At 36.0% G+C, this 23,345-nt stretch overlaps 2 protein-coding genes across 8 annotated transcripts in view; one reads left to right on the top strand and one right to left on the bottom strand.

The window, feature by feature from the left end:
* The window catches only part of LOC132698162 (ras-related protein Rap-2b), an 89,071-nt gene extending 79,151 nt beyond the window's left edge, over positions 1 to 9,920 (top strand). For all 4 annotated transcript variants that reach the window (XM_060664089.1, XM_060664086.1, XM_060664087.1 and 1 more), the window contains 2 exons: positions 9,477 to 9,599; positions 9,732 to 9,920. In XM_060664089.1, the coding sequence (XP_060520072.1) occupies positions 9,477 to 9,599; positions 9,732 to 9,917 (309 nt within the window). In that variant the 3' untranslated portion in view covers positions 9,918 to 9,920. The remainder of the gene's footprint in view (positions 1 to 9,476; positions 9,600 to 9,731) is intronic.
* LOC132698161 (phospholipase A1 member A-like) overlaps positions 1 to 15,650 on the bottom strand; it is an 18,904-nt gene extending 3,254 nt beyond the window's left edge. Inside the window, exons 1-7 of one of the 4 annotated variants that reach the window (XM_060664083.1) lie at positions 15,156 to 15,650; positions 14,845 to 14,944; positions 14,327 to 14,469; positions 13,766 to 14,002; positions 13,518 to 13,706; positions 12,969 to 13,143; positions 9,961 to 12,797 (exon numbers count right to left, since the gene is read on the bottom strand). In XM_060664083.1, coding sequence (XP_060520066.1) covers positions 12,692 to 12,797; positions 12,969 to 13,143; positions 13,518 to 13,706; positions 13,766 to 14,002; positions 14,327 to 14,469; positions 14,845 to 14,944; positions 15,156 to 15,222 — 1,017 coding nt within the window. In that variant the 5' untranslated portion in view covers positions 15,223 to 15,650 and the 3' untranslated portion in view covers positions 9,961 to 12,691. Of the gene's footprint in view, positions 1 to 9,960; positions 12,798 to 12,968; positions 13,144 to 13,517; positions 13,707 to 13,765; positions 14,012 to 14,326; positions 14,470 to 14,844; positions 14,945 to 15,155 lie in introns of those variants that run through there. The other 3 variants (XM_060664082.1, XM_060664084.1, XM_060664085.1) reach the window with 3 other exon arrangements.
* Between the last annotated feature and the right edge of the window lie 7,695 nt (positions 15,651 to 23,345).

Below are 23,345 nucleotides of genomic sequence, written 5' to 3'. Positions count from 1 at the left end.
GGCGCTAATATTAGCACCATTTTCAAAAATCCTCCAAAAAAACAAACCTGCAAGCCTCATCAAAAAAACGTCACCTAAACCAAAACTCATAATACAACTATAACCTCGTAAACCCAAAACAAATGGATTTGGAAACAACAGTTAGAACAGTTCTACCAACTGAATAGTGTAAGGAAAATCTAAATTCCCATTAAATCAGGCCGGAACCCAATAGTTCTATGGAATCATACTAAATCTTAAATATCGAAAAATCAAACCAAACTAAAAGTAGAAGGCTACTTAGGATAAAACTGGTTAATAATAATAATAATATTAATAAATGTTACTTACATTCTAAGCCTTCTAAAAATAATAAAATTACATATAAGGTCATATCTGACCACACCAAACAAAGCGGACACCGCGAACTGGATCACAGAAATGTTTCAAAATCAACACAATTTACAATCAAATTGGAAATAACGCCCATAGGTCAGAACAAGTGCAATTTAGACAAAGAACATAACTAGGGAAATAGAATCTTCGTTAAGACATTTGTTATTTGGTTCACAAAATATATCTTCACCGTTTTTCGTAAGTTTTTTATTTAATAATTTAGCATCTTATTATTATAGGAGTATATTTATCCAAATTTATTCAATAGTTTAAAACATTAACCGCTTAAGAAAATTAAGATATTTCAAGTATTTATATACAAAAATATTGAGCAAAGTTATGTTTTCTAAGCAGGATAAGTAATAATACTAGATTGAGCTAGAGCGACTCTAATGGCTCATACGATAAATCGTTATTCTTTTCAAATCGCGAAAACAAATTGAAAAGTACTTAGTACATGGTGCTCAATACAATACTCGGTTCCTTAGTATTCATTTCTTCAAAATTCTCGATCCTTCCCGTTCCCATATGAATAAAATGCACGTTAATCCCAGACAACAGAAGACACGAACAGACGAATGACAAATGTAGCGTCACCTCTTAATTTATAGCGCACATGCGTCAGATTATAGGCAAATAAAAAAATCGCAAACCGTTCTGGTAAATACAAAAAACCAACCACTATCCAATTGGAAGTGGCTCTCCAGTCAAAAATCGTACCACTGCAACTTTGGGACATTGAAATTCACTCATTTAATTACATGATGTCATTTACACATATCACCCAAATACCATGTGATCATTTCAATAACACCCTGTATAGCGGAACTGCGTCTATCCGCTTCCAATCAGCTGCAAGTGTTTGTTTTACCGGAACGAATACCGACTGCGAGCCATGGGATTTATAAATAATAAAGGACCGTAAATAAAACTGGAAAAGCTATTTGTACAGATTCCAGGCGAGTTTACTTACTGCGAGAAAAGGTCCAACAATTCGAAGGAACGACGTAAAGGATAGAATCTCCTTAACAGGTTCCCAACACCGCACCGAAAATTCCAAGATATTGAGGAGGCAGATGGGCAGATAACAGCAGCGAGAGGGAACGAGAGTAAAATCGGGGGCACGGCAAATCGAAAATCATGGAGGAATAACGCGAGAAAGAAAATAAATATATTCAATAATTGTTCATGGCGTGCGGGCGTTATTATGTTGATGTTGATGTGTGTGGTCCTACATTATACTAAGTTTAGTTCATTTGGCTATTACTATTATGTTGTTACTCAGTTTTGTAATACTTTTTAATTAAATAATTATAATATAATGTGCTTTTCTTCTGAACTGTATTCTTCCTTCCCCTTCAGCACCTTTCTTATATACTGATAAACAAAACAGGCGACGACATAAACTTTACATATTTACATACACATATAACAATAAATAAAATAAATTATCAATTTAAAAAATAACTTATCTATTTTTCTTTTCTATATCTCTGTTTCATTTCCTTGTCTTACAATATAATATATAATGTAAATCGAAAAAACTACAATGATTTTATTAGATTATATTACTTTTCTTCAGTTTATATTTACCCTGAAATAAAAGCCTTCATGTTTAACATGGCAAAGCGTCGCTTTGGCTCAGCGGCCAATGAAACATACAACGGAAAAGCATTTAGAAAAAGCGTTTTCCATTTGTTTGCGAGTCGCGTACACCGTGCGTTAAGTTTTGATGTCCCACGGGAAAATGTTATCCCTCTCGTGTGTTAATGGGCACCATATTTCGCATATATGAGATGCGCATACTTATGAGTGTTTGTAACGCTGTTGGAAAAACACGGATGTGATATTCCATGAAGTTATAACGAGCAGTGTCTGCTGAAAATTGACGAGATGCAACTCAAGTTGTCTAATATTTTATTAGCCGGTGTATTCACTCATAGAAACATAACAATAAAGTTCAGCAAGACAGATAGTGCACACGAAAAAAATCAATATTCTCCCCTGTAAATAAACAGTAAATAAAAATATTTGTGAAATGGCGGTTTCTTGGAAAATGCGGTTGACATTGCGTGACGCCCACTACCAACCACTACCACTACCAACGAGAACACAATTTTACTTTCTTTGTTGTGAAGTGGTAGTGAAATTGGTTATATAGGTAATATGTAATAAGCGTTTCTAGTTCCACAAGTAACACAAACATCTCAAATGGAAATAATTCTGCAAATTGCTCTCAAGAAATTTTGGAAAAACGTTAGGGCAAAATATCATATATTTGATTAACGTCTTTTGTATACATAAACGAATTCATGCATGTTAATGTTCATTTATCTATGACTGTTATTTTTTGTTGAAACTATTCCTATTAGTAATTCTTCAGGTAATTTATATATACACCTGAGGATTTCGGTTTGTGGTAAAAAGCATTATTGTGTGTTAGTGCAGTGCTGAAGGTTCCAGTCAAAAGTTTGTACACCTGAGATGCAAGCAAAAGTTTAGAATATACAAGTACATATATTCTAAATTTTTGCTTGATATATATATATATATATATATATATATATATATATATATATATATATATATATATATATATATATATATATATATATATATATATATATATATATATATATATATATATATATATATATATATATATATATATATATATATATATATATATACATATACAGTGTTCGAAGTGTTTTCGGAGCGCGAGCATTGAAGATGCCAAGTGAGATTTTGGCGAAACGTCTGCAGGATTCCAGTCGGAGTTCAACGAGCGAACGGATGATATCCCGGAATATAGTGTCATCATATATATATATATATATATATATATATATATATATATATATATATATATATATATATATATATATATCTTTATATTTTTAAAAAGGATGTCTTTGCAAGAGGAAACTTCTTTGAGATTATTCTGAAACTAGAAGACAATTCTAAGAGTCCACTGGAGAAGGTGACAATTGGACCAATCGAAAAATGGAGTTAATTAAAGAATTAGTAATAAGAATATTTTCAAGCAAAAATAACAGTCATATTCGTTCGTTGAGCATTGAGCAAATGGCGCGTGACTCTTACCTACCTAAATATCTTATAAAAGCTTCAAATAATTAATTGTTGAAGGGTTAGTTTTATTTTCATTTTGACAAGAACGAAATTTAGTACTTGGATTGTTTTGTCCTTTAATATACTTCAAATATGAAAAGTTTTTCAATTATAGGGTATAAACAAAATACTTATGGAGCAGGATCTTTATGCCATCGGACCAAAGGGATAGTTGAAATACAGGGTTAACTGCATTATGCACATGCAGGGTTTTTCTTTTATAATTAATTAACTTGTGCATATTAATGTAAAATATGTGTTGAAGTTAATACAGTAATTTAAAGGGTGACCAGTTACCTTCTTTCTTTTAAGGAGCATTCCAAATATATGAAAATTACATATCCAGGAATAGTCATTTAAGCATATGTAGTCTTCCAAAAATTGTTCTGGTATATTTCATGCTGGCTCCGCGATAATTTTATCGATTCGAGATTGAAAAAAACAAAAGCCAGGAACGGGTTGTATATTAAATTCCCGAAAGATTAATCTGCCTTTGGCATAACCTCGAGGCAAAATAATGATTAAACTTTGAGAAATTGTTGCAATTATTGGTTATTAATGGTTCCCAAAGTTGAATCGAGTTTGATAAAGCGCGCCATTGTATCGGCTGCTCTGGAGACGTTTAGTTGAATGCGGGAACGAATTTCCAGCAATTATCTCGTTAAAGTGTAGTTGCTTTTCATAAAGGTCTAGAGCGGAGCCTTTTAAAGTTCAAATACATCCAACGGACGATGTCAATTTTCAATAATTTATCAACTTCAATTCGTAATAGGAAATCAATACGGTTCTAAAATAATACCCAAACATGGTGTAAAATTCTAATCGGTCCTTAGAGTCCCGTTGTTAATGTCTGTGTTATTATTAAATTATAAAATATTTTATGTCCGAAAAAGTTATAACAAGTTATTTAGATTATCATACAGTGCAATATGAATAGTGTAGAATGCTTAACCGAATTTAGAAAGGGTTAAAAATAAAGTAATTTTTTTGTTGTAAATTAATTTTATTACTCTTTTTTCTCTCAACATTGAAACTGCAAAATAAGTAATTTCATTGAATGCTGCTGATATAAGAAATGATTAATTTTATTTGAAAAGATTTAATAGTATATTATGCAACAAGTGCGGTAAACGGCGAGTTTTTAATAAACGAGTGACTTATCGAAATTTACCGAACGTATAGCATACTATACTTTTTCTACGACCGTCACTTTTTCGATACACTTTCGCAAAACAACACGAATATATTTACTGACATGACCGTCAAAATTGACAAACGTCAAAATTCAAAGCCTGGGAAATATATCCGAAAACATCCGATTGCTCCCAAATCCGTGTGGTAAAATCTCGGAGATGTCCAAACTTGCTCGGATTCATGGGAAACGAAACTGACGTGGTAAAGTGACGCTTCCCGCACCCTTGATCGGTGGGTAATTAGGTATTTTACAGACGGGAGTAGACAAATAAAATTATCTCATTCATTTATCAATTTTCATTCAAGATATATCGCAATAATTTCATCTAACTAAATTATTTAAACCCCTCATTTCATAGGTTATTAAATAAACCCTTATTAAATTATTAAAGTAATTAACTTAACTGGAAATCGATTAAAGTAGTTGTAATTAATACTTATGCGGTGAAATTTTTTTTATTCTATCGCTTTAATAATTATGCAGTTAAATTTTTAGAACAATTTATCCTTTTAATACAACAAATGGATATATATTTTTTACGTAGTTTTTCGAACTTCGGTCAAGGCGATAATCAAAGAAATGAGTATTTTCGCTATTCATTATTATTTACTTTTTATTATTTCTGAAAGGGTTTAAGATAAATGAAATTTAAACCACACATTCCTTACCCTGGGTCATCCACCAAGCAAAGGTATTTGTGTTCTAAATTTCAGTTAGGTATCTTAAAACGCCTGGCCACTTTTACAGAGAGTATCATCTGAAGGAGACATTTCTAAAGGGATGTTGATTAACCAAACTAAATTCCCTCTGTACTAAAAAACAAGCACCAGTATTTTTGTGCAGAGCTAAAAATAAATCGTCATTGCATTCTTTTCGAATACCATTTCAAAATGGAGCACAGATATATAGAATAAAATTCCGATTCTTATAAGTTACTTGCAGCAATTCAATGGGGGCAGAATTTCGCTTTCAAAGTTAAATTGCTACATTCAGGTATAGCTCCGGTTTACGGTTACGTGAGAAGAGAAACTCGTAGACTCTGAAGCAACTTCGAAAGATGGCCATTTTCTTTCCTTATAATTTTCTTTTAAACCCGTCCCCCTCTTTTCTGCGATTAAATTTTGTCGAGTTTTCTACGACAAAAACCGCGGTGTGTATTAATTCTGCTAAATTTCCATTTTCGGCGTTCATATTTAAATAGAATATTAAGGATTTATCAGATGAAATTAAGGGGTATTCGGTTTTCAGACAAGAAAGGAATTAATACTTAACAAGATTATAATTTTACTTCATTTGGAGCTTAGTAGCTCTAATTTTTAATGCATTTATTGAGCTGTCTTCTCTGGCGACTTTCCAGATGCAAGTATATTTCCGTATTTCTCTGTATACAGGGTGTTTTCTAATTGAATATCAATAATTAAAGGGGCGATTTTTGACTCAAGTTTATAAAGAAAACTTTATATGAACTTATGTGGTAAACGTCTTCACTTTTTAGATACAGGGTGCTGCATATTTTTTTAGATAAAATATATTTTCTTAATATCTGTAATACCATTTTAGATATGTTAATAAAATTTGGCACACGTGTACTACCTATCAAGAGGCAATTATCTAGTGTACTAAATTTTTTTTTTAAATGCACCAGTGCCGGGCGTAGGTAATTTTACCTGTACATTTTGGCGGACGTTGGTGTTACGCAACTGATTTTTAAATTAAAAATAAAAATTATTCTTATTCTTTGCATGATTAATATAATATATGTATGATAATATCAATGTCTGAAACAATAGACAAGTGAAATTCCGTCGTCAGTAAGTGGTGTATTTAAAAAAATATTGTGTTACACTAAATAATACCTCTTGATACATAATACATGTGTGCCAAATGTCATTAAAATATCTAAAGTGGTATTACAGATATTAATGTAACATATTTTATTTTTGTATTTTGTAAGAGAATTTTATAGAGGAATAAGAATCGGAAAAACAGGACAGACGATAAGAGAACTAAATTTTGTAGAAGATAGCACCGGAAGACTACTGTCGTCGGAGGATGATATAATTCAAAGATGGGGGCAATATTTCTCTGAACTGCTTAATAGACAAGTAGATGGAAGTGACAAAGACACGCACTTCTATACTGCAGAATTGGAATTGGAACCGCCTACACTAGATGACGTTAAGAAGGCTATCAACAAATTAAAGAACTACAAATCCCCAGGGGAAGACGAAATTAATGCAGAACTCGTAAAGAACGGAGGAAATGAACTACACCAAATGATACACCAGATCATATCAACTATATGGAAACGCGAAAAGATGCCAGATGAGTGGAACAGTAGCATAATAATACCAATCCATAAAAAGGGAAAGAAAGCGGACTGTCGTAACCATAGAGGAATATCATTGGTAAATACCACCTATAAGATAGTGACATTGATCCTTGTGCAGAAACTAACACCATATGCCGAGGAAATATTAGGAGATTACCAATGTGGATTCCGACCGGGGAGGTCTACGACGGATCAAATCTTTATAGTCCGCCAGATTATGGAGAAATGCTGGGAATTCAATAAAGACATACACCAAATATTCTTGGATTTCCAGCAGGCCTACGACTCAGTCAACCGGGATCAGCTATGGTATGCAATGAGGGAATTGGGAATCCCATTAAAATTAATAAGTTTAACTAGAATGTGCGTAGGGGGCTCCAAAGCAAAAGTACGAATTGGTGAGACTACGTCAGAAATATTTGAAATACATACAGGCCTGCGACAGGGAGACCCTCTATCCCCTTTGCTTTTTAACCTGGCTCTGGACTGGGCCATGAAGAAAATCTCTCCCCAAATAACACCGGGTTTCGCAACGGATGGTACGAAACTTATGTTAGCCTTTGCCGATGACATAGATGCTGTGGCACATAATACTATAGATGTTAGAGAAATATTCTCCTCTTTTGAAAATCATGCTCAAAGAATGGGATTAAGGATCAACGAAGCTAAAACTAAATATATGATAACGTCTAAGAACCCCAGGCAAAGAATACGGCAAAATATTACAATAGATAACTACAATTTTGAAGTCGTAAAAGAGTTCAAATACCTAGGAGCGACAATAACAGATGACAACAGGAACGAAAAAGAGGTAGCCGCACGTATTGCATCGGCAAATAGGGCTTTCTATGCGCTATCAGGATTCCTTAGATCCAAAATACTTACAAGAGGAACTAAGATAAAAATATATAAGACCATAATACGCCCTGTTTTATCATACGGTAGCGAAACGTGGGTCCTAAACAAAAGAGAAACCGACAAGCTTCTGGTCTTCGAAAGAAAAATACTACGAGCGATTTTTGGATCAACCAGGGATATTGTAACAGGAGAATGGAGACGTCGAAATAATAATGAACTTGAACAACTATATGGTGTGGAAAACATAGTAAGATGTATTAAATCTGGTCGACTGAGATGGGCAGGGCATGTTGTTAGGAGCAATGATCAGAGACTCTTAAATATCATATACTGTGAAAGGCCAGAAGGAAAGCGATCTGTTGGCCGACCTAGAAGGAGGTGGAAAGACGCAGTTACGGAGGACGCGAGGAAAATGGGTATAACCCTTTGGGAATTGGAAGCTCAGGATAGACAGAGCTGGAGGACAATAGTGTATGCGGCCAAGACTCACCCAGAGTTGTAGTGCCAAAAAGAAGAAGATTTTATTTTTGAAAACTTTACAACCCTGTTTGTCAAAAGTTAAGACGTCTAGAACATATGTTCATATGAAGTTTTCTTTTTAAAGTGGACCCAATAATCGCACCCTCCCCCAACCTGTATATTTACAATTTATATAACTATTTTGTCATTTTATTTTTTTGTAAAAATTGAGACCATTTGAAAATTATTTAACAAGTTCAAAATCTTGATGTTTTCAGAAGAGCAATATTGAAGCTTTGTTTTTCACGTAAATAGTGACCCTAACGCGTGTGACGCTAACGTAACTACTCCTGTCACATGTGGCATTGCTGAGAAATGAATATTATCTAGTAAAGCACGTTTCTTCAATTTTCAGTTATTTTTTTAAAAAATGTTGTAAACAAGCAGGTATTATAAGCGTTGAAGACAAAAACAAGTTCTTGTATCTCCGTAGGTAATTAAAAGCGCTTTCTCAGATTTCAACCCCTTTAATCGGAATGTCTTACAATTATCCTGGCGGGGTGGCTTATGATTCTTCAGTACAAACCGGAGTCCTCGAGAAGTAAATAACACTTGACAAAAGCGACTAAATAATAACCTTTTCTGAAAGTATCGATATACAATCCCAGTAAAGATAGAGACAATAAGACTTGAGCGGATTACGCATGAAAATATCTGAAACAAACCTTTTTAACATTTAAGAAATATTTAAGGGAAGTAAATATTTTCGTATTTCGTGACCAAGTACTCAATAAAATGTGTGTCTATTTTCGTTTTTATTGTCCAATGACAAATTCATTCCTAATAGATATATAAAGTTTATTAAGAATATAGCGAAACAATACTGTCAAATACGAATCTCAAAAGGATTTGAGCGCTGTACAAAAGCTAATATGTTGTATTAAATTCTAAAATAACGCAAAAATTTCAGTTTACCTTTACTACAACTTGTCAATTGATTATTGTAAAGTATTCTTTGCAACAAATTTTAGATGTTTTGGATCTGCGAATATGTAGGTCTGGTATTTTACAAGGAAATGAGGAAAACTTAAACTCATTTGTTTGTTACTCCTAATGACGTTTCAGGTTGACACAGCAACGACGGAGTCGGTTGTAACCGTCGATTGGGAAAACGGATTCGTCGAAACTTCCGCCAAAGAGAACGTCAACGTCAGCAAGGTGTTCAAAGAGCTTCTCGCTCAAGCCAAGGTCAGATCACATATCACTACCGGTCATTACTTTTTCTTCACCAATTGACTATTATAATCGAACTTTTTAATGGCATGATATACTTTAAAGGTGTACTTATGCTGTCCGATCAGTTTTTTTTTAATTTTTCAGGTCAAATATAATTTGAGTCCGGCCCTGCGTCGACGACGGAGACAGTCGTTGCCTACAGGTCCCACTGGCCACGGTACGACCTCACACGCTCCCTCCTCTGCGATGATCCCTTCTGCGGTCCAACTGCAGCACTTGCAGCAGATACGTGATAAACACGGCAAACGCAACTCGTGTATCATCTCCTAAGATGTGTTTTAGTGGACTTGTAGAACGTAGATCTCTTAACGAGTAAGAATTATATCGATGCGGGTGAACACTTGCGGAAATAGACGTGAATATTTATTAACAAACGCCGATTTCTGCATCAATTTAATATCAGTAGCTTAGTGGATCGTCGCGTGGACGCAGTACACAGAGCTCAATTTCTACTTGACCTTTTTCGTTTTTTCTCGAATCAGCCACCTGTTTGGAAACATCTAGAGGTTTTTTCTAATTAACTCCTACCGCAAAATGATTAAATTTTTCAACAGGCTGGTAAAGAAAGGCGCACACATAAACAGCGCAATCTTTATACCGAATGTTAACAGTTTGATATATCAGAAACATATTGATTTTATGTAAACATCGGTCAAACCAGAAAGACGTCTATGGAGCAAATCTGTACATAAACCATACAAGAAATGAAAATCTTACGATATGGGAAAACAACGAAAATTCCCAAGAATAATATGCAAAATTGGAATGGCCACTAGCTACAAGCCACAGCCTCTCACTAGAAATGAACAGAAAAATCTTCGAATATTACGTGTAACCATTTATTTTATACGGGGAGGAGACATCGACCTTAAAATAGGAAACTATTCCTAAACTTGAAGGCTGATTGTATACAAGAATCTTGAAGATACCCTAGACTGTACTGTACTGTATGTAGACTCAAGAGATTACTAATGAGGAAGCGTTATTGAGAATGAAAGCCTGCACCGAAATTGTTAACAGCCATTAAATTTCATAAGCTCTAATACTTGGGTGATATCACGATCAACAAAAAACATAAATTGTAAAAAAATAAAAGCGCCAGAAGGCAGTAAAATCAGCTGGTCCGCCAATCTTCCAGCAAGGTCTAGTACATATTCCGCACAAATGATCTGGATTGGAAACAACAAACTTACAGTCAGAATGATCGCCAACTTTCGAAGCAACCTCAGCAGAAGATTTACCACAAAATTATTAGAGAATCGATATTTCCTTGTAAACAGTGGCTAACTACAATAACGTTTTTTCAACAGTTGTGAGTTCTTTTCGATGAGAATATCGATTCAAAATTAGCTATTAATAACAGTCAACCCTCAATTCGATGACCTTAGTGTAGGCAACAACGTTTCCATTACAGTCTTTGAACACCAAGAGTGATGCTGATACTGTGTCTGCGCTCGATTTAACCAATTCTTCCATATATGGATAGATATCTGTCATATTTACTACTAAATGTAATAAGCATATAACAAATACAAAAATAAGGGATTTACACAGAATTATTTATTATAGGTGCAAATAAAAGGCGCAAATTCTATGTCTATTATCAATCTTAGCTATTAAGAAAGCCTTTTTATTCACTGCGTTATGTATATTACGGAACATGTATAAAACAATATTGCTCTAAGACTTTTAAAACTTGTTTCTTATGTAGTGATTACATTTTTGTAGACGCGTTAAAGAACAGTTTAATTTTAACATAATTTTGCATATTGGAAAAAAATAATCAGCCGTTCTAGCGAAAACTCAGATTCTCATTGAAACAAACGAAACAGCCACGATAGTTTACAGATAGCGTCGTGAAAAGCTTATCAATGCTAAATGAGACAATCACAAAGACAAAAGAGACTTTCACTCCAGAGCTCAAAATTTTATTAGGCGTTTAGATGTTGCCTTTGTGTTTTTTTTGTTATTCCGTTATCAAAATATGTCAACTGCAGAAACGATGAGAAATCAAAATTCTATGATACATGCATACATACTACAAGTTGAATATCTGGCAATAACCTTATGATCTGCCACGACGGAAAGCATGCTTATTTTTGCATTACAAGCTGATTTCCTGAATCTTTGCTTCTGGTCTTGAAAATAGCGGAAAATGATTGAAAGTCTATTGGCTGTGTAAGATTTATAAGCAATTTAAAGAGTTACTTAAACATTTTGACTTGAAATCTGCTGAATATTGTTAACAATACGATCGTACTTAACTTCTAGTGAGCACTAAATAAAAAGCAAGTTTTACAACACTCTAACTAGGCGAATTAAACAGTATCAAAGTTTTATCATAGTTAATGTATGTTTTTATTCCAACTTAAGACTGTTAAGGGCAATTTTAAACAAGTCGATGTGTTCTATTATTGCTGTATGGAGATCCATTGTCATTGTTTAAAACGAAATTGTAGTTTTCACATATTTAAGTCAGAACCTCTCGCCTTGAACCTCCAGTATTTGAGTTCAACAGAGAAATTTAGAAGGAGAGGGAGAAGTTAAAAAGAGAAAGGGTTAAAAAGAGAGTAGCTCACTTCTATATGGGAGAAAAAATATTTTTAAATAAGCGAAAGTATTTTTATGACACACCTCTAGCATTTTACATTTCTTGAACAAAAGATCGGCAACCATGTTTATACATACACACTACATTTTAATGTGCAACAGTCAAAACGTATTATTTAGCGTAATTTTCGTGCCACTTGACAATCTATACTTAGTGTATTCTCAGATATAGGATTAGGTACATTTAGTAAAAGTAAGTTACGGTAAGCCAATTTCAATGTGTACAAAATTTATTCAAATAATAAGAAACTTTTGTTCTGTTAATAGGCATTGGCACTCTTTTTGTATGCCGATGAAATGAAAACTAGACAAAAATCACAAGGCAAAAAATCAAAATGCCTCGATATGAATTAAATCAAACCTTTATAGCGCTTTGCGATTTTGTTTTCTAATTTGAATTGTTTATCTAATCGGAGCGATTTCCAATAAATATGTCAATTGGATTGAGAGTGGTTTGTTGTATCCATAGCCGTAGAATATTGTTTTCCCTCCATGGAGTAGGGGGGAGTGTCCCGCGTTGTGAAGTAATACAAGCCGGGCCTAGAACCCAAAGAAATAGTCACTTTTTTTTTCTCTACAAATTGGTAGCAATAATAGACATCAGAAAACATTTTATGATCGGTATATACTTGTACTCTAATACTTGCCGAATTGAACCAGTTGCCAAATAATAAGTTCAAAAATTGAAATCTCCATAAAAATTTATTGTACCTGTACGTGTCAGGCTGGCCCATATAGACGTCTGTATTTTCAAAGCATCTGCCAGTTAGGGCGTTTTCCAAATTTCTGCATTTTTTACTTCGAAACGCCTTCGGATTTCTAATTGCTTCTACAAACAGTTGGTGCGATCTGCCGTGGTTGCAATATATGGCGTCCGGTAAATTGACTAAAGTAGAATAGAAGTACTATTTATGCCGTATGTAAGGAGCACGATTGAACCAGAACCCTTTTGTGGAGCCAAGAAAAGAGGACACAGGACATAGACAGGCCAAAGAATTCTTCAGAAGTCAATGTGAGAATGTTATTTATCTGCTGGGCGGAACAAAACCAATCGCAACAACACCATAAAGTCTTTGTCGAAGCTGTGGAGACTAATGAAGGAAAGGAACATAAAGCTCTATAACTGCCAATTTGAATCAACAGTTGTGATGATGATGATAAATGGATGTTGGAATGACTTTAAGTGTTTCATCTTCTGAGATTCATAAATTGTCAAAAACTTTTGCTAAGAAGATATATGTTATAAGGTATTTTACTCACGTCCTGTCATGTATGGACAACCAGGCTGCGTTTGACCGCCATTTGGATAAAAATCCACGTGACCCAAGGGCAGCGCAGCCCCGATTAACTTCAAATAAGTGTGAATGACATCAACCAGTTGAGCATCTCCTCTATCCCATTTCATATCTTGACGAATATCACCGTAACCGATCCCAGCCGGGTCGAGACCTACGAATAAAAATTGGCTATTACAATTCATCTTTAATTAAAGTAAAGTATCGTCAAACCAGTGATTCTCGCAACTCGTCCCCCTTTCACAGCGTCTCCGGCAATGGCGACAACGTGGGCTCCCAGACTGTGCCCGATAAGGTGGACACTGTTCAGTGATACACCGTTTCTTGCTAAGAAGTTGATAAATTCCCCTAGCCTTCGTCCCGCCGTTTTCGCCCCACGCATTGCCGACACGTATTCCATTCGACAGAGAACAGACCAATCCATTCCAATCACGTTGTAATCGCCAGTATCTAGCAAAGCTGACACAACTTATTGGGTGACTTCCTTACATACACGTGGATTTCCAATTGATAAAAAAAAATGGGGAAAATTGTAATAAATTTACAGTGTAACTCAAAAACTTTATTAAAGGCATTATCAGTAACAATAAGTTCCAGATCTTTGATACTCAAAAAATCATGTAAAATATATTGAGCAATTTTATAAACAAATTTTATAGGAGCTCTTGCCTAATATCCAATTGAGGATCAGATAAACAGCTGTCTAAACAAGAAATGGAGGGTTAATATATTCTAATTCATGTAAGCTTGTGATTAGAGAATGAGCTTACTTACCATCTCGACTCATAACGAAAACATCATTTTCAATGCTGCTTAAGAAACCGTGAGTAATTATCTTCGTTTCTCGATTTCCACTAAATCCTGAAGTATTGAGCGTTTGGTGATCTCCAAATCTTAGGTGACATGGTGAATTATTCCTTAAACCAATATTGTAACTAAGTAGATACTTCCTTTGCAACGGATCCAATTTAACATGACTTAATATTTTTGAATTAATCCAGGTATTTTCGTCGGGTACTGTCATTATTGAAGATTAACGATTATTTGTAAATAAAGCTCGCTACACAGACGCCATAAAATAAATGGGAAGATAAGAATAATATCAGGTTGCTATGGAATTTAACTCCGTACATGTAGAAAATATCGCTTAATTTCGCAGAGTCATCAATAATAATTGCAGTGTAATACCACGTAACAATTGTTTTCTTTAATATCTTAAATTTACTGGAAATTTCGTTTTCAATTTTAAGATCCAATGAAGGGAACGTCTGCATATATGCACTATACACTACCTTGTAAAAAGGACGAATTGTATATCCGGTCCAGCTGGATCAATCAGTTGGTAAGTGTTGTTTCCTTTGGTCTGGTGCCCGTTTGGTGTCTGAAGAAGCTCTGAAACCCCAAAATATTATTCCACATTACCAAATGCGACGATCTCTTGACTAAACTATCTTCCCCAAAAGTGTTAGTAATTTTCCGTTTTTTATATTATTTTAAAAAATATACTTCTTTGTGTTCTTTTATTTTTTTATTATCTGAATTAATTATGGTTTAAATTAAACCGCAAGAAGAAACTCAACGTTTATGCTAAGGCCCAACTTACTTATAAAAGCAAAGACCGCCGTGACTGTCAAAATAGTAACGCCAATTGCGGTGCCAGCGGCGTTCATGTCCGAAATCAGATTTGCCCGGATTCCGAAACGCTCATTTTCATACGGGTAGTTAATTTAATTACGTCTCATTAGTACGCCCGTGAGTGTCTTTCCTTTTGTAACTTTGTATCAAATTTAAAAATCGCTTGTCGCTTCTAATATCTCGTTTTTTAGTGCTTCGTGAAAAAATTAGACATAAAACTAGATTGCATGGGATAGTACAATCTGGTAAAGCTAATTTACCAATTATTGCTGAGTATAAAAATTTAAGAGGTGCTATCAAAAGTCAAAGAAAACATAAATTTAATGTATACAACCAACATATAGAAGGTCTTAATTCATTTTTGTTTTATTTTTGTAAAAGTTAAAATAGCATTACAGTTTAAGTGAAATATCGAAACCAAACGTTCAGTGTTCTATAGTTAGTGACAGATAACGCACTACTTTGACTCAGTATTTTAAATTCTGCCGAACCCTAACGACAAGATCGGCCAATTAGGAAATTAATTGAACTAGTATTAGGGAACTAGAACCAGCTCCTAGTTACGATTGTCTACCAACTTCATCATGGGTATTAAATGCTATCGGTTTCCTGACTAACTAGTTACAGTGCAACATTATCATTCCAGTTTATGAAAGAAAAGGAGATAAAACCTCTCGGATAGACCGACAAGTTTGATTGAAAAAATATTTTAACACATACTTTAGAGTGATATACTTACAATATTTAAAAAATTATGTTCTAAGAAATTTGATAAGGTTGATCATGGAACTCCGATCAATTAATTGAACGCATGTAGTAGTAGTAGTGTAGTAGCGTGGGTTAAAGTTGGAAAAAATCTTTCAAAGTGCTTTCTGGCTTCATCAGGCGTGCCGCAAGGACGCAATTTGGGACCTCCTTCGTTTTCCATTTTTCCAGATTTCTTTAACAGATGAGTATAAACTGTTTAAAACTATTAAGTAAGTTTTAAAGCTTTACAGAAAAACGTACATGGTATTACAGTATGATTTAGCGAAAACTAGATGTTCATAAAAGTAAACAAATGAATAAATGAATAAAAGAAGATAATTTTAATTGCACCATAAATAACTTAGGTTTTGATAGGCCGTTTAAAGGGATCCCAAGTAACGCTTAGAATTAATACTATCTCAGCATTGTGAGTAAAGCACCCTACGGTTTATAATTATAAACTTCAAATATTTTAAGATACGGATTGCTATCAGGCTATGTAACGTCTCCGACAGTCCACGTTTAGAGTATGCCTGAGTTATTTGGACACCACAACAAGTTAATAAGTTAATTGTGATATGATCTTCTATAATGCAATGTTGATTGAATTCAACATAACACAGGTTGAGTACCATAAAGACTATCCAGTTTATTTTATTCAGATAGTATATTTTGAATAACGCGAAGTCCAATGTCTGGTGATTTAATTCAAAGAATGTTCTGAAAATTTTGATTAGAAATACAAAACAATAGTATATTATGCAACAAGTGCGGTAAACGGAATTTGACTCACGAGTTTATTTGACACGAGCGGAGCGAGTTTTTAATAAACGAGTGAGTTAAAAAGTTTACCGAACGTGTTGCGTACTATACTTTTTCTACGACCGTTAGTTTTTGGGTACAATTTCGCAAAACAACACTAATACATTCACTGACATGACCGTCAGAATTGACAAACGTCAAAATTGAAAGCGTAGGAAATATCTCCGAAAACATCCGATTGCTCCCAAATCCGTGTGGTAAAATCCCGGAAATGTCCGAACTGACTCGAATTCATGGGAAACGAAACTGACGTGGTAAAGTGACGCTTTCCGCATGCTAGATCAGTGGGTAATTAGGTATTTTACAGACGGGAATAGAAAAAAACTATTCTGTGATAATTTATTATGCCGTCCACTATATTGGTAAGAGAGTCTGAGTCTGATATAGGTTTATTTAATATAGTCTTGCGGTGGGAACTATCTTTTAAGTGCCAAAATGTAGTTTCACTAATTTTGGTTAGTTCGTGGTGTAGTCCTTTTTTGTGCAGTCCAAGTTCTTTGTAACTTAGCATGTATGTTTCTTTTGAATCCAGATTTAAAAATCTATATCATTATTGTGTATTGTGTGCCGGTGTGTGCAGGGAATTAAAAAAAATGCAATGCTTGAGTTGTTCTTAGGTTGAGGTTGTTCAATAATAGCATAATTATTTAATTTTTAAGGTTTTATTCAATGTTTCGATCGCATTGTGCATATTTATCAAGGAACCTAAAATACATACAAATAAATACATAAGTTTATATATATATATATATATATATATATATATATATATATATATATATATATATATATATATATATATATATATATATATATATATATATATATATATATATATATATATATATATATATATATATATATATATATATATATATATATATATATATATATATATATATATATATATATATATATATATATATATATATATATATATATATATATATATATATATATATATATATATATATATATATATATATATATATATATATATATATATATATATATATGATGACACTATATTCCGGGATATCATCCGTTCGCTCGTTGAACTCCGACTGGAATCCTGCATCCGACTGGAATCCTGCATCCGACTGGAATCCTGCAAATCTTGCATCCGACTGGAATCCTGCAGACGTTTCGCCAAAATCTCACTTGGCATCTTCAATGCTCGCGCTCCGAAAACACTTCGAACACTGGGAGGTTATCGGCGGTGCGTGCGGTATTTATACTCTGCGCCGGAGATGGTAACGGTGCTGCTTGTGCGTGGGGGGAGGTGGCTCCGCCCCCTGAATTGTCGCGTTGTTAATTTCGCCCGATCGTAGTTGCGATGTCCCCGTTGGCTGCTGCGCATCGCTCTGCTGTTTGATTATCGTTCTCCACGTGTTGGATAAATGCAGAGCGTCGTCTCTCGTATTGAGGTGTCCGGACTTTTCTATTTCGATGGCCTCTCGTATAATCCTAGTCCTAAAATCAGGAATATTAGCTATTTGTTTGCAAGTGCCGAAATCAATTTTATGGCCTGTCTGATGTTGGTGCTGAAACAAAGCAGATGTTGTTTGTTTGTTTCTTATGGCTAAACGATGTTCCTCGAGCCTGGCTGAAATCCTTCTGTTGGTCTGTCCCACATACGTCAGGCTGCACGATCCGCATGCTACACTGTATACTCCTTGGTTTTCCAGAGTAATTTTTTGTTTTGGGTTTCTTAGTATTGCTCCGATGGTATGATCAGGTTTGTATGCCGTTGATATGTCGTGTTTCCGTAATATTCGGCCGATTTTGTCAGTAACCCCCTTGATGTATGGCAGGACAGCGATCGATCTTCGTTGGGTCTCGTCCTGCACTCTCTGCTGCGGCTGTTGTTGTTTACTGATTGCCTTGCTGATGGTGCGCCTTTGGTATCCGTTTTGTTGAAGACAGGTACTAATTTTCTTCAGTTCTTTATCTCTGTTCCTCTCGTTTGTGAGCCTGAAGGACCGAGCAATTAATGTATTTGCCACTGCCTGTATCTGTGATGGATGGTGATGAGATTTAGCGTTCAGATATCTATTAGTGTGTGTTGGTTTTCTATAGACAGTGTGTTCCAAGTGTCCATCTTCGGTCCTTGTGATGTGCACATCTAAAAAGGGCAGACTGTTATCCTCTTCAAGTTCTATTGTAAATTGAATCCTTGGGTGAATGGAATTCAGATGATCTAGGAATTTCAAAAGCTCCTCCTTGCCAAAAGGCCATACAACAAATACGTCATCAACGTATCTTGTCCATAGTTTTGGCTTCAGATTTGCCTTCTCTATTGCTTTCTTTTCGAAGTAAATCATGAAGAGGTTGGCAATCACAGGTGAGAGAGATGATCCCATTGCTGCTCCATCTATTTGTCTGTAAATTTTCCCGTTGTGCATAAAGTAAGCGTTTTTCAGGCAATGTCTTGACAGATCTATTATGTATGGCGGAAGATCTTCGTTTTCTTCTATAAGCAAGAGTGCCTCTTCTACTGGAATACTCGGGTAGAGGGATTTGACATCGAAACTTGCCATAATGTCGTCCTTGTCCATCCTGAGAGAACCTAAAATCTGAGTGAAATGTTCTGAGTTTTTAACATAGGAATCTGCCTTTTCCACTATAGGCTGAAGTGCACTGGCCAGATGTTTTTCCAGCTTGCATAATGGTGAGTTAAAGGCGCTTACGATTGGACGCAGGGGAACCCCGTCCTTATGGATCTTTGGCAGCCCGTAGAATTTTGGGCAACGACTCGATTTTTCCCTCGGAATAAGTTTCTTCTTTGTATCCTCGTTTATTGATGAATCGAGAATTTTGGACTTAGTTGTTTTTTCCAAATATGTCGTGGGATCTCTGGTGACTAGTTTGTATATTGGGTCGTTCAAAATATCCTCCAATTTTGCATTATAATCCGACGTATTCATGACGACAGTGGCATTTCCTTTGTCTGCTGGCATTATTAGAATGTTTTCGTGTTTGTTTAGATTCCTTAAGGCTTGCATTTCTTCTCTGCTTAAGTTTGGTTGCGGTGGTTTTGACTGTCTTAAGACTCTGGCGACATCTTGCCTAATTAACTCCGCATCTTGTTCGTCTATGGTGGAAAGACTTGCTTCGACGTTGGAAACGATCTCTTCGACGGGTACTCTTTTTGGAGCTATTGCGTAGTTAAATCCTTTATTCAGTACGCTGACTTCTGTATCGGAAAGATGGTATGCTGAAATATTATGAACTGTACTGCTTCGGTTTGTATTTGGCACTTGTCCTGATTTTTTGGAATTTGACTGAAGGATTTCTAATTTCTTCCACAGTTTTTTTGACGTGATGTCCTTGTCTTTCTCAGTGCGCCATGATGTTAATAATTCTATGCGGTCCCACAGCAACTGATGGATCTTGTTGCTCAGTTTCAGGTGGAGTCTGAAAAGTTGTAGCTCAGTCTCACTAATTTCGTACCGGGTCCGCCTGATCTGGTCTTGGAGTAGGGCCTTGCTAGCTTTGTCCAGGATAGCTTGTGTCTTTCTGGTGCGTGTGTGATAAGACAACCTTGTAAATGTTGGCAGCAAGTTCTGGTTGCGGCAGCTTTTAAGAAAATTCAAGTTGCACAGCGAAATAACCCTCCTTTGTCTTAGTTTTTCATAACACTTGGTGGCTGTAAAGGTCTCCTTCCCGTAAAGGTGTATGATATTCTCACGTATTGATTCACGGATGGAAAAATGTGATGACACTATATTCCGGGATATCATCCGTTCGCTCGTTGAACTCCGACTGGAATCCTGCATCCGACTGGAATCCTGCAAATCTTGCATCCGACTGGAATCCTGCAGACGTTTCGCCAAAATCTCACTTGGCATCTTCAATGCTCGCGCTCCGAAAACACTTCGAACACTGGGAGGTTATCGGCGGTGCGTGCGGTATTTATACTCTGCGCCGGAGATGGTAACGGTGCTGCTTGTGCGTGGGGGGAGGTGGCTCCGCCCCCTGAATTGTCGCGTTGTTAATTTCGCCCGATCGTAGTTGCGATGTCCCCGTTGGCTGCTGCGCATCGCTCTGCTGTTTGATTATCGTTCTCCACGTGTTGGATAAATGCAGAGCGTCGTCTCTCGTATTGAGGTGTCCGGACTTTTCTATTTCGATGGCCTCTCGTATAATCCTAGTCCTAAAATCAGGAATATTAGCTATTTGTTTGCAAGTGCCGAAATCAATTTTATGGCCTGTCTGATGTTGGTGCTGAAACAAAGCAGATGTTGTTTGTTTGTTTCTTATGGCTAAACGATGTTCCTCGAGCCTGGCTGAAATCCTTCTGTTGGTCTGTCCCACATACGTCAGGCTGCACGATCCGCATGCTACACTGTATACTCCTTGGTTTTCCAGAGTAATTTTTTGTTTTGGGTTTCTTAGTATTGCTCCGATGGTATGATCAGGTTTGTATGCCGTTGATATGTCGTGTTTCCGTAATATTCGGCCGATTTTGTCAGTAACCCCCTTGATGTATGGCAGGACAGCGATCGATCTTCGTTGGGTCTCGTCCTGCACTCTCTGCTGCGGCTGTTGTTGTTTACTGATTGCCTTGCTGATGGTGCGCCTTTGGTATCCGTTTTGTTGAAGACAGGTACTAATTTTCTTCAGTTCTTTATCTCTGTTCCTCTCGTTTGTGAGCCTGAAGGACCGAGCAATTAATGTATTTGCCACTGCCTGTATCTGTGATGGATGGTGATGAGATTTAGCGTTCAGATATCTATTAGTGTGTGTTGGTTTTCTATAGACAGTGTGTTCCAAGTGTCCATCTTCGGTCCTTGTGATGTGCACATCTAAAAAGGGCAGACTGTTATCCTCTTCAAGTTCTATTGTAAATTGAATCCTTGGGTGAATGGAATTCAGATGATCTAGGAATTTCAAAAGCTCCTCCTTGCCAAAAGGCCATACAACAAATACGTCATCAACGTATCTTGTCCATAGTTTTGGCTTCAGATTTGCCTTCTCTATTGCTTTCTTTTCGAAGTAAATCATGAAGAGGTTGGCAATCACAGGTGAGAGAGATGATCCCATTGCTGCTCCATCTATTTGTCTGTAAATTTTCCCGTTGTGCATAAAGTAAGCGTTTTTCAGGCAATGTCTTGACAGATCTATTATGTATGGCGGAAGATCTTCGTTTTCTTCTATAAGCAAGAGTGCCTCTTCTACTGGAATACTCGGGTAGAGGGATTTGACATCGAAACTTGCCATAATGTCGTCCTTGTCCATCCTGAGAGAACCTAAAATCTGAGTGAAATGTTCTGAGTTTTTAACATAGGAATCTGCCTTTTCCACTATAGGCTGAAGTGCACTGGCCAGATGTTTTTCCAGCTTGCATAATGGTGAGTTAAAGGCGCTTACGATTGGACGCAGGGGAACCCCGTCCTTATGGATCTTTGGCAGCCCGTAGAATTTTGGGCAACGACTCGATTTTTCCCTCGGAATAAGTTTCTTCTTTGTATCCTCCAAACTTAAGCAGAGAAGAAATGCAAGCCTTAAGGAATCTAAACAAACACGAAAACATTCTAATAATGCCAGCAGACAAAGGAAATGCCACTGTCGTCATGAATACGTCGGATTATAATGCAAAATTGGAGGATATTTTGAACGACCCAATATACAAACTAGTCACCAGAGATCCCACGACATATTTGGAAAAAACAACTAAGTCCAAAATTCTCGATTCATCAATAAACGAGGATACAAAGAAGAAACTTATTCCGAGGGAAAAATCGAGTCGTTGCCCAAAATTCTACGGGCTGCCAAAGATCCATAAGGACGGGGTTCCCCTGCGTCCAATCGTAAGCGCCTTTAACTCACCATTATGCAAGCTGGAAAAACATCTGGCCAGTGCACTTCAGCCTATAGTGGAAAAGGCAGATTCCTATGTTAAAAACTCAGAACATTTCACTCAGATTTTAGGTTCTCTCAGGATGGACAAGGACGACATTATGGCAAGTTTCGATGTCAAATCCCTCTACCCGAGTATTCCAGTAGAAGAGGCACTCTTGCTTATAGAAGAAAACGAAGATCTTCCGCCATACATAATAGATCTGTCAAGACATTGCCTGAAAAACGCTTACTTTATGCACAACGGGAAAATTTACAGACAAATAGATGGAGCAGCAATGGGATCATCTCTCTCACCTGTGATTGCCAACCTCTTCATGATTTACTTCGAAAAGAAAGCAATAGAGAAGGCAAATCTGAAGCCAAAACTATGGACAAGATACGTTGATGACGTATTTGTTGTATGGCCTTTTGGCAAGGAGGAGCTTTTGAAATTCCTAGATCATCTGAATTCCATTCACCCAAGGATTCAATTTACAATAGAACTTGAAGAGGATAACAGTCTGCCCTTTTTAGATGTGCACATCACAAGGACCGAAGATGGACACTTGGAACACACTGTCTATAGAAAACCAACACACACTAATAGATATCTGAACGCTAAATCTCATCACCATCCATCACAGATACAGGCAGTGGCAAATACATTAATTGCTCGGTCCTTCAGGCTCACAAACGAGAGGAACAGAGATAAAGAACTGAAGAAAATTAGTACCTGTCTTCAACA

Source organism: Cylas formicarius, unplaced genomic scaffold, assembly GCF_029955315.1.
Source record: "Cylas formicarius isolate icCylForm1 unplaced genomic scaffold, icCylForm1.1 PGA_scaffold_2__14_contigs__length_35257938, whole genome shotgun sequence".
In the NCBI taxonomy this organism is placed as follows: Eukaryota; Metazoa; Arthropoda; class Insecta; order Coleoptera; family Brentidae; genus Cylas; species Cylas formicarius.
This window is presented reverse-complemented; position numbering and strand designations above follow the sequence as displayed.